This window comes from Podarcis tiliguerta, assembly GCF_965153285.1.
Source record: "Podarcis tiliguerta genome assembly, chromosome: 8".
NCBI classification, from domain to species: Eukaryota; Metazoa; Chordata; class Lepidosauria; order Squamata; family Lacertidae; genus Podarcis; species Podarcis tiliguerta.
This window is the reverse complement of record NC_139541.1, coordinates 73169279-73180878: the sequence shown is the minus strand read 5'-3', so window position 1 is coordinate 73180878 and position 11600 is coordinate 73169279. Positions and strand designations below refer to the sequence as shown.

The window sequence follows — 11600 nt, the reverse complement described above, 5'->3', positions numbered from 1 at the left end:
CGGTCAAAACTGAGCAGGATATGTGCAGTACATCTCCTATTTCCCCCCCAAGCTTTCCCATAATATTGAATCCTGTTATTGTATGTGTGTGTGAGAGTCTGTGCATCCCTAATAATATGCAATTGGGAGAGAAAGAGAGAGAAACTCACCCTCACCCCCACAACAGGTCTTCCATACCTGACCACTGGTTCTCCCTTGTATATTAAGGGTTGTGGACACTCAGTTTCTAGTAGAGAAACTGGCAGGTGGAGAAAAGTGCTTTGCCTTCCCTCAGCCTGCTATATTTCATCCTCCCCTGCTACTTCCCCCCTTCAGGACTTCCAGACTTCCACTTCCATTGCAAAGCAAACACAGAGACAGAAGGACAGTCAGGAACAGTCTCCCTCTGGAGGTTGTGGATTCTCCTTCTTGGGAGGTTTTTAAGCAGAAGTTGGATGGACATCTGTCATGGATGCTTTAGTTTATCTTCCTGCATAGCAGGGGGTGTGACCAGATGACCCTTGGGCCCGCTTCCAGCTTTATAAATCTCTGATTCTATAACCCTTGCCAGAAAAAACACCCAAGCCTTGTGTAAAATGGCAGTTTTTCCCCTGTGGGTATAGCCTGCCCACTCCCTTTTTCCTAGACAGGGAAGCTGAAACCATAAACCTTTGTCCCTCTGGGAGCTCCCCTCTTTGTCCACAGGCAGAGAATCTCTTTCCCTGATGAGGATGAGTTTTCCTTGACTTGCTTCCAGCACTTTTTGTCATTCTTAGCTACTTCTATTCCACGTGAGAGGCCTGGCCCGGCATCTTCCCTTCTCTACTCCAACTATCCATATCCGACCATTAATTATTTCTTTCTCTAGTGGTTATGAGTGTCCGTGCACCTCCCCCAACTCTGTTAACCCCAGATCTGTAACAATATATATCAATAATTGCATATCCGAAACCTGTTTTGAATCTGGTATGGATCCAAATAGTAGTTTAAAAAAATGTGCTACTGTAAATTGAAAGAGGAAACCCCCCCAACAGGCATTGAAGAGGCAAGAAAAGAGGAGCCTGTCTTATGTGTTGCATTCAGATGTTGTCATTTTAAGCCAATCAGAGACATACATTTTTGGTTTAGCTTTTCTTGTAGGCCTTGCCAGCCTGGTGGTAGGAGCTTGTGAATTCCCAGAGGCCTAGTTTCTAGAGAGAGACAGAAGGTCCTTTGGTAGTCAGTGTGAGTCTTTGGATTCTTTTTATCAATCTCATTTATATATTTGCGGAAGGATTTTTTTCCAAGTTCCCTTCTCCGGCCTCTGTTAATATGGTGGGGGTGACTTTTCCAATTAGCTGCTGCCTCCTAATCTCTCCCACGCAACACAATTTCTGTATAATTTTAAATCTGCTGGTGTATTGCAACACAGGGAAGCACTGGCTTCGTTGGCAGTCTGCAAACCAATTAAAAACCCTTAGAGGGAAAACAAATCCCAACATCCTTAGAGCTGCATATATGCCAGACAATAGAAGCTTGACCCAAGAATCCTGGGAGCTGTAGGTTCTTAAGGGTGCTAGGAATTGCAGCTCTGGGAGGAGTAAACTGCAGTTCCCAGTTTGGGGGGGGGGGCGTGTAGGATGTGCTTTAATGTATGGTGATTAGACAAATTCATGGAGCCTAGAGCTGTCAACAGCTGCTCACCACAATGGCTGTGGTTTACCCCCAGTCTTGGAGGCAGTATGAATGAGTACCAGTTGCTGTGAATGACAAAAGCGGAGGGAGGCTGTTGTGCTCAGTTTCTGGGCTTCCCATAGACATCTGATTGGCCATTGTGAGGAAGAGGTTGTTGGGTTAGATGCAGTGCTAAAAACTCAGGTGTATAACCTAAGCGCCAAATGGCTTCTTAAACCTGGCACCTGGGCATCTTCACTTGGTCACAATGGGGTCAATAGCTAGCTGCAAAATGCATTTCAAATGCTGATTAGATGGTTTTGGGGGGCCTAAGCCAGCAGCCAGGCTCATCTTATGGGTCAGCCAGGTTAATACCAGCCAGGTTATCGGTTTGCTTTTGTTTTGTTACTGTGTTCTCATTTTGCCTTTCTGCGTTGTGAACCGCCCTGTGATCTTCGAATGAAGGGCAGGAAACAAATTTAACAATAAGTAAATAATTATCCATGCTGCCAAGAAACGATGACAAATCAAGAGTTTTGGGTGGGTGGAGGCATCTCACCCTCCTTTGTATCAAACTACAGTGGTACCTCGCAAGATGAATGCCTCGGAAGACGAAAAACTCGCAAGACGAAAGAGTTTTTCGTTTTCTGAGTTGCTTCGCAAGACGGATTTCCCTATGGGCTTGCTTCGCAAGACGAAACGTCTTGCGCCTTTTTTTAAAACCGCCAATGCATTCCTACGGGAAACCGTCAATACGCAGTGGTGCTTCGCAAGATGAAAAAACTCGTAGAACGAAAAAACTCGTAGAACGAAAAAACTCGCAGAACGAATTAATTTCGTCTTGCGAGGCACCACTGTACAGGTGAGTGATTATTACTCAAGAACAAGTGATGTGTTTGACTACAGCTGCCTTCATCCCTGACCACAGGCCCTGTTGGCTGTGGCTGATGGAAGTCAGAAACGAAAGCTGCTCTCCTGCTCTTCTTCCCCCTGATTCCTTCTTTGTTGTTGGGGTGGGGGCTTCTCCCAAACACTGCTGGGAAACACGTGCAAGGAAAACTACTTACTCTTGAAGCCCTACTTCTTGGAGGGGGGGGGGCTGAATTGTGATTGATTGGGACGGGGTTAAGGAAATGGGTGGTTTCAGCCATGCTGCACAGAGAAGCAGAACCTCGGAACAGCCCAGGTGGATCAGGCTAAACACCCATCTAGAACAGCTTTCACTTCTCACAGTGACCAGCCAGATGCCCATGGGAAGTCACCAATCAGGGCCTGAGTGCAACAGCCCTCTCATGACTTGTGATTCCCAGCAGCTAGCTGACCATAGAATCATAGAGTTGGAAGAGACCACAAGGGCCATTGAGTCCAACCCCCTGCCAAGCAGGACCATGTATGCCAGAGGCAGCCAAAATGGCACCCTCCATATTTTTGCCATACCCTTATTCCCACCAGCCCCAGTCAACATGGCCAATGTCCAGGAATGATGCAAGCTGTATTCCGACAATATCCAGAGGGCGCTACGCTGGCTAACCTTGATGTTATACACACACATATATAATATCTAAGTTTACCTTTGCAGTACAGGTGTTAAACCTTGCAGTTTTTGAGACCTCTCAGTTTCTCTGCGCCGGACTTGCCCATTCTTTCTCTAAGGAACGATGAAAATAATCCTTTTCCACTGCCTTACTTGTTGCATTCTTCTGCTGCCTGTTAATGGTGAGTGGTCTTCATTAAACCTTATTTACATGGGCAGATCCAGGCTTCAGGATGGGGAGCTTCTTGGGCAAAAAGACCATAAAGGGGCCCCAGCTGTACCCCTCTTTTTGCTATCAGGCTTTCCTCTGCAGTTGACTTGTCTCAGCTACAGAGGCATAATGTGCATATGGGTCTCTGTTTCCACTCCCCCTTCTGCCACCAAAGTGGGTCCTCCTGACTTCCATGGACCCAGGGCCACCACCCAGCTGACCCACAACAAAGCCCCCAGGTTGGAGCCCTACAGTTCCTTCTGTAGCAATCATCCGCCCTTTCTTTCTGCTTCCAGAAGCTAGGAATTTATCGTGTGCAAAGTGCGACCTTGGAGAAGCCACATGCAAGATGGTTCATTGCCCGCATAAAGAGCTCGTGTGTGTTACCCTATCAACGTTCAACACGTTAGGTGGGTGCAATTGTTGGCACATGCCGTAGGCACTCCCTGAGTCGGCTTCTGGTCCTTCTCCACTAGGGAGGAATGAGTTCAAATCCCTGCTCAGCCTCAGCGTTGGTTGGGTGACTTAAAGCCATAAGAAGAGCCTGCTGGATCAGGCCAATGGCCCATCGAGTCCAGATTCCTATGGGAAACCAGAAAAAAGCTCAAGAGCACTCTCTTGCTCCTTTGGTTTCCTGCAATTGGTATTCAGAAGCATTGCACCCTACTAGGAAAGCTAACCGACACGAGCACGGGGACAAGCGAAGGAGGGCCCCTTCACCCCGGTGTGGCTCCCCTGTATCACATATACAGCACAACAAGGCAATGACCTGTGCCCCACAACAGCATATGCATTGATATGGCTAATCTGACCCCCAACCCCAACCCCCTGCCTGGCACACATATATACAAAGAAACCACACTGCAACCAACCAGACACAACCATCCAAGCTCTGGACCCCATTATCTCTTGCAATGATAATGAAAATGAACAAATTTATAAATAAAGGATCTACCCGTTTGATGCTGACACAAAAACCCTGCACAGACACTGTGCAATAGAACGAAAGATCATTATTATTCCCCCATCTCTCTCTCTCCCTCCCCCCACTCCCCTCTCTTTTCCTCCAACGGCACAGTGTCTGTGGCAATAGTGTCTGATGCCAAAAAGACTCTCTGAATGGCAAGTGGAGGTGCTATATGTGTTTGTTTATTGGTTTTGTGGCACAAAAAAATTCTTCAGTAAAAAACTGTGAAAAGATGATGATGATGATGAAGAAGAAGCGTTGCTGCCTCTGATTGTGGAGTCAGAGCATAGCCATTATGGCTAGTGGCCATGAATTTGCCTAATCCTCTTTTAAAACCACCCCATTTGGTGGCCATCATTGCCTTCTGCGGGAGCGAGTTCCATAGTTTTAACCATGTGCTGCGTGAAGGTGTACTTTCTTTTATCTGCCCTGAATCTTCCAAACAAATTTGTGAAGGAGAAGCCTTGTAGCGGCTGCTGACTCTGATGGGTATGTTCTACCTCCTCTGTCGGAGGCGGCGTGCTCCTGAATTCTACTTGCTGGAAACCTCAGGAAGGGAGTGTGCTCTTATGCTCAGAGGCTGCTTTCAGGCTTCCCATAGGTTTTGCCCCGTGAGAGCAGGATGCTAGGCTACACGTGCCATTGGTCGGATCAGAGAAGGCAGTCCCTGCTGATAGGCTTTTGATCCAATCGACACAACATTTCTCCCATGCTCAGGAGGAATAGTCACATCCTCTTTTTCTCCAGGCGGAGGTGTCAGCCCCACTGGGATGTACAAAAGCTGCATCAACCGCAGTGCCTGCAAACCAGGAGCCTTCACGCTGAGCACATCCACGGAGAGGCAAATCCGGAGCAACATAGCCTGTTGTGGAACTGCTGGATGCAACGAAGAACTGGTTCTAAGTAGTGAGTGTTGATTGAGCTTGCAGAGTGTTTCAAAGCAGTGTGTGTGTGTGTGTGTGTGTGTGTGTGTGTGTGCCTTTGGTAGCTTCCCTCTTGAGGACAGTGGTGGGCAATGAGGTTTGAGTTGGCAGGTTCATAAAGCAACTCTAATGGGGATGCAAATCTTCAATGAGTGACCTTGAACCAGTGACCTAAGGGAGTTCTCAGAAAACGTCCCCCCCCCCCATGTGCCACCATCCACAAACAAAGAAGGGAATTTATTATATTATAAATGCAAGGAAATATTATTATTTAAATGCAAAAATTGATCTGTGAATTTAATTTTAATATATTTCCAAAGATTATATAAATATATCTAAATAGTTGCACAATGAAAGATGCACAGTTTCCTGTTTGTACTCAATATGCCATTGATCAGGCTTCCTCAACCTCGGCCCTTCAGATGTTTTTGGCCTACAACTCCCATGATCCCTAGGTAGCACGACAAGTGGTCAGGGATGATGGGAATTGTAGTCTCAAAACATCTGGAGGGCCGAGGTTGAAGACGCCTGCCATTGATGAAGCTACAATGCGTTCTGTTCTCCTAGTTAAACGTCCTGATCTGCACTCCCAAATAATACCTTATTTTATTATACTTCTCCTATCAATAAATATGGGTTTGCTGACTCCTGCCCTTTATTATTCCAATACAAGGCAAACCTCACATCACAGGAAAGAAAGGAGTCATGTACCACCTTCCATCCTTTTTTGGGATTTCAGGGCTGTGTAACAACAAAAATTAATGCCACAATTCAAGAACCACAGCAGCACCCCACTAAAATCAAGCAGCGAACAGACCCCTTGAAAGCAGCCTAGGATTTGCAACTGGTTAAAATGCCCGGGTGGACGCAGGTGGCGCTGTGGGTTAAAGCATCAGCGCCTAGGGATTGCCGATCAAAAGGTCGGCGGTTCGAATCCCTGCGGCGGGGTGCGCTCCCGTTGTTCGGTCCCATCGCCTGCCAACCTAGCAGTTCGAAAGCATTCTCGGGTGCAAGTAGATAAATAGGGACCGCTTACTAGCAGGAAGGTAAACGGCGTTTCCGTGTGCGGCTCTGGCTCACCAGAGCAGTGATGTCACGCTGGCCACGTGACCCGGAAGTGTCTCCGGACATCGCTGGCCCCCGGCCTCTTTGAGTGAGATGGGCGCACAACCCTAGAGTCTGTCAAGACTGGCCCGTACGGGCAGGGGTACCTTTACCTTTACCTTTTTAAAATGCCCGGGTAAATAAAAAAACTGTATTTGCCTGATGCTAAAAAGATAGCAAGGAAGGTGGCATGCAAATCTTGTTGGGCTGGGTGTTCTGCAACTGGGGTCTCTGCTGAGAAGACCATCTCCCATGCCACTGAAGAGCATTTGTCTGGTGAAGGAGGCTTTTGAAGAAGGGTCTCAGCAGAAGACCTCAGTGCATGGAAAGGTCCTTAGTTCAGTGGTAGAGCACTTTCCTTGCAGAAGGTCCCTGGTTCAACTCCTGGCATCTCCAGGAAGGACTTGGGAATGTCCCCTGCCTGGAATTAGGACTGTGCGATATCTGGTCTTCAACATCACGATATATCACCAGCTAAACATAGCAACATACCAATATATCCTGACGTCTAAAATAAAGATGGAGCTATGTAGAGGCATTACCTGGCTTCTCTGTTTTCCCCACATTGAGATTTTTGCATAACGCACACAAATCATGATTCGTGATACATCATGAAACCAATATCACAATGCGGACTTCAAACCAGTTTGGGACAATCTATCATCCAGTCCAAGCTGGAACCCTGGAGCACCTCTGGCAGCCAGTGCAGTCAGTGCTAAGCTAGATGGTGCAATGGTCTGACTCTCTGAGGCAGCTTTCTACATCTGCAGACACCTGGCCTTTTGCAGTTTGAGCCCCCTTTTCATGCCCCCTGGCAATGTGTCCTTCTCAGGCATCTCCAGACACTCCTAAAACCCCAGAGAGCTTCTGCCAATCAGTAGACAATCCTGAACTAGATAGACCAGTGGATCTGGCTCATTCTTGGGGGCAACCTGGCCCATGGAGTGTCATGTCTTGGCGGCGATCTGTTCTCATCGCCGGTCCACCAGCAACGTTCTTCCCTAGCTGAAGCTTCCAGGCCAGATCCAAGGGCAGCACCATATAGAGTATGCTGCAGTAATCTAGCCTCGAGACTGCCAAAGCACAGACTACAATTTACGTGGGTTTTAGGTTCTGGGGATCACAGCTAAAGCCAAAATTGCGTATGGTCAGGACACACTGAGTTCAATGGCAGGTGGGATTGCCAGAGTCTCTTTTCCCTCCCCCTATTATTATTATTATTATTATTATTATTATTATTATTATTACAAGGCCCATAAAGCTGAAAGTGCACAAGTTAAATGTGCATACGTTTGGGGCTTACCGTGTTTGCTTAGCTCCATGGGCTGAGTCCATTTCATCAGAGCTACCTCTCGCTGCCCGCACTCACGTGAGATCTTCCTCTGATTGTTTTCCAGTGACTCCTGCGAGTTCTACCAAAAACGGGTTGACTTGCCCAGGGTGTGAGAGTTTTAACCGGCGCCCTTGCCAGGCCTATGAGCGCGTCGAATGCACCGGAATCGAAGAAAAGTGCATTTCCCTTGTTGGGCTATACGCTGGTATTTCTTCACACACACACACACACACACACACACACACCCCTGCTGTTACTGGGAGCTTTCCAAGGAGCTTTGTTGAAAGCCCTTAAAGATGGTTTCTGCCTTACTCTTAATTTTCCCTTTTCCCACCTGGGTTGTGGGTGGAAAGTAGGATAAACCTGGGAAGTGGGGGGGGGGGGCAGGGAGGAATCTTTTATCCACAGCCCTTAGCTTGTGAAAAAGGCAACAGGACTCTGTGAGACTTAGGTCAAAGCCACACCCTGCATTTCAAGAACTCTTGTACCACTTTGACAGTCGCAATGAGTCCTCGCAACTGTAGTTTGTTAAGAGTGCTGGGCACTGTAGCTCTTTGGGGTCAATATGCTTAAGAAACTACCGTCCCCAGGATTCTTTGGGGGAAGGTACAACTCTTAAAGTGGCATATGCATGTGTTAAAAGTAAAGTAAGGAGTGGATGTGATTTCACTACACACCCTCAAATTGACTTTATGATCACTGGGCACACTTATGACCACCACTCTGTGTGCGTGTGTTTAAAAAAACAGTCACCCCATGTCCCTCTTTGCCTCCTAACTACCAAACGGTAAGGCTGGGATGAAACTTCTCCAGAAAGAATGTCCAAATCAAAATTAAGGATGGGAGGCAAGTGTAGACAGGGAATAGGCTTCCCAAAACTTTGCCCAGCCTAGTACTTTTCACCACAGACAACACTTCCAGGGGCTGGTGCATGCCATTTCCCCCACAGAAATCTCAGAAGTCCCCTCAGAGTGACTATTATTCTTTTCTTTTAAGTTTTAGATCCCACCTTCCTTTTATTTTCACTTTATCATTATTTTTGCTTCCTGTCCCATCTTCCTTTTCTTCCTATATACATATAAAACTAAGGCTGTCGTCATGCTGTAATTTGCACGGCCGCCCATACGCAGCATGATGACAGAATGAGAGGCAGGAAGTGACGAAGGAAGCAACACGGGTGGTAGTGGCCCAGGTGAGCTGTTTAAAGGGGCTTCAGAGAGAAGTTGGACAAACTGCTGTCTTCCCATCGCTGCAGCCGCACGACCCCAGTAAGCGAGATTTTGGAGGGGAGGCAGGGGCAACATTTTCCCATTTCGCCTCAGGCAATGAAATGAGAGGGGCCATCCCTGCTGAGTGGTGACCCAGAAAGAGCTCCAGGTCCATTCCTGCTCTTTCTCCCGCACTTGGCTTTCTAAGTCTATCTGCTTTCCAAACCTATGCTTCACCTCTGGCTGCTGCCTTCTCCCTGACTTCTTCCCTCCTTTATAGTATGCTGTTGGGGGAACCTGTGAGCTGTGAGGCTCTGCAGACACCAGATTCAGCTGGGTCAAGCCCCCGCTGCAATTAGACTCTGACACAAACCGTCATATGCAGGGGAAAACAAGCCAGGTTAGAAAGGGGACCTTCTCTTCCTCTCATTTGCTCCTCTCTCTCTGCAGGTTTACCAGAACAAAACTTCTCCGTCAAAGGCTGTGCAACTGATTCAGCTTGTTCCTTGGATGTAAATGACCTTGTGCCCTATGCAGGAAAACTCTACATTGTGACTGCGTATGCAGTTTGCACTGATGGGCAAACTGAGGATTATGTCCCTTCTGCAGCCATCCAGCTAACTGGGTCCCCCTTTGTAAACGTTATTGCTTTCTTGAGTTTCTCTGTGTTTGCATCCTCACCTGTGTAACAATCCTATGTGCCGAGGTATCGAGAATTATAACGTTACGTTTTTTCTTACTCATGATCAGTGTCTTCATCTTTTTTCTTCAAGGAGGAATGCACTAATTTTCAGCATGAACTTCCATTCCTCCATGAACTTCCATTCCTCCATATTTCTCTAAAATCTCTAAAACCTTACACTTGCCTGCCAAGGCCCTGTGACCTCGCTGCTCCCTAGATAATAAATTACCAGACAAGACAGCAGCATATAGTTTGGGTTCAAATAGGCCACAACTTTTATCAAGTACAGATGTGAAATGTTTGGCATTGGGTGAAGCCATTTATTTTCCCCTCAGACCATCTGTTGAGAGTGCATCTAGGGGTACTCCTGAGAGGGTCCCCATTAGAGGAGTGCTTGGACGCGGGTGGCACTGTGGGTTAAACCACAGAGCCTAAGACCTGCCGATCAGAAGGTCGGCGGTTCGAATCCCCGCGACGGGGTGAGCTCCTGTTGCTCGGTCCCTGCTCCTGCCAACCTAGCAGTTCAAAAGCACCTCAAAGTGCAAGTAGATAAATAGATACCGCTCCGGCAGGAAGGTAAACGACTGGACCTAATGATCAGGGGTCCCTTTACCTTTACTTTACGGACCTAGCTGTCACCTGGGCGTCAGACAGATGCAACTCCTTGCGGATCCCTTTATAATGGGATAGCCTTAACCAAGGTGGGGCAGGCAGAGTCTACAACCTCCCCTCTAGCCAAGACTAAGGCTTACCCAATGCCTAATGATTGATTTGAGTTAGGTGAAAGCCAGTTGGCCGGTGCCAACTGCCAGATAAAAAAATCCCTGTCCTGACCTGAATACAGTGGCCCACGAGGTAAAGAGCAAGGTCATAGCGTGAAAGGAAAAACGTAGGATAAAGGGAGGCAGGGTGGGAGATATGATGAAAAAACAGGCAGTAGGAAACAGGAGGAAGAGGAGGACCAAGGGGCCCCCGGGGTTAGCCATGGGACCCTGGCTGGGCTGTGGACTTCAGTAGGTACCCAGTGATGCCAACTGCAGATGCTGACCCTTCCAGGGGCTACAACCCTGCCATCATTCGCAAGAAAGCCAGGGAGGTGTGATATGGGAAGCACCAGTGGTTTTTATTGCCAAGCAGTAAACAAAGCACTTCTGGTTTACGAGTTGGACTACGGACCTAGAGGAAAGGTCTTAATTCATACCAGCTGAACAGCAGCAGCAAGGACCAGGGAGCCACTGCAGCTCAGCTCTCTGCGAATGGAGGAGGAGTTGACTGGAGATGAGTTGAGCCATCGATAAATTCAATGTCAAAGGAGAGAGACGCTCCGACACAGGCCTTTGGTTCAGCCCTCTCTCGACTGTGCCAGTCCAAGACATCCCTGAAGCAAAGCCCCCAAATGGAAGGTCCCCCACCTGTTGGGGCTGGAGTTGGGGAACTTTAGGCTCAGGGGATAAATGTGGCCCCTGAAGTCTCCCTCTCTGGCCCTCAGAACTCTCCCCAGGCCACGCCTACCCCTGGTACTTCTTTGCACCCCAAGAGCTTTTCCTAGGTGGGACGTGTCCTTGAGCTCTGACGCCTCTTGCTCATCTAGGTGGAAAAAAGGAAGGGGTGTGCCACTAGGGGGGAAGGAACCAGCCTCCACTACAAAGCTAAAAAATCCTTTTTCGTGCCCCACCCACACCTGGCATGTGGCCCTTGGCAGGTTGCCCAGAAGATAATGCAGCTCTTGGGATAGAAAATCATCTCCATCCCACACTGGGGCCAGCTTTAAAATCTTGCTATCCTTTTCATGCACCAAATCCTGCATCTGCCCACTAAGGTGGGCAAATGTCCTGTTTTAAAGAACACGGTCCTCAAGTGGAAGGGCTCTCAGACAACAGGGCTTTTCTCTAACCCTTCATTGGAGGTTTTAAAGCAGAGGTTGGACGGCTATCTGTCCTGGATCACAGAATCACAGAATTGTCGAGCTGGAATGGGTCCAACCCCCTGCAATGCAGGAATCTCAG

The 11600-nt window shown here is 48.0% G+C and overlaps 1 protein-coding gene across 4 annotated transcripts; it reads left to right on the top strand.

Annotated features, from left to right (window-relative positions):
• Window positions 1-583: 583 nt before the first annotated feature.
• On the top strand, window positions 584-9658 carry LOC310684660 (phospholipase A2 inhibitor and Ly6/PLAUR domain-containing protein-like). 4 transcript variants are annotated; one of them, XM_083456102.1, is made up of 6 exons: window positions 799-1203; window positions 3217-3348; window positions 3674-3787; window positions 5092-5250; window positions 7769-7909; window positions 9363-9658. In XM_083456102.1, exons 2-6 carry the CDS (start codon window positions 3291-3293, stop codon window positions 9599-9601), a joined length of 711 nt encoding a protein of 236 aa, XP_083312228.1. In that variant the 5' UTR covers window positions 799-1203; window positions 3217-3290; the 3' UTR covers window positions 9602-9658. The 4 variants fall into 4 exon arrangements, with proteins under 4 accessions (XP_083312229.1, XP_083312230.1, XP_083312228.1 ...); XM_083456101.1 differs by having other exon boundaries at window positions 801-1203; window positions 3212-3348; XM_083456103.1 differs by lacking the exon at window positions 3674-3787 and having other exon boundaries at window positions 584-1203; window positions 3212-3348.
• Window positions 9659-11600: the final 1942 nt, after the last annotated feature.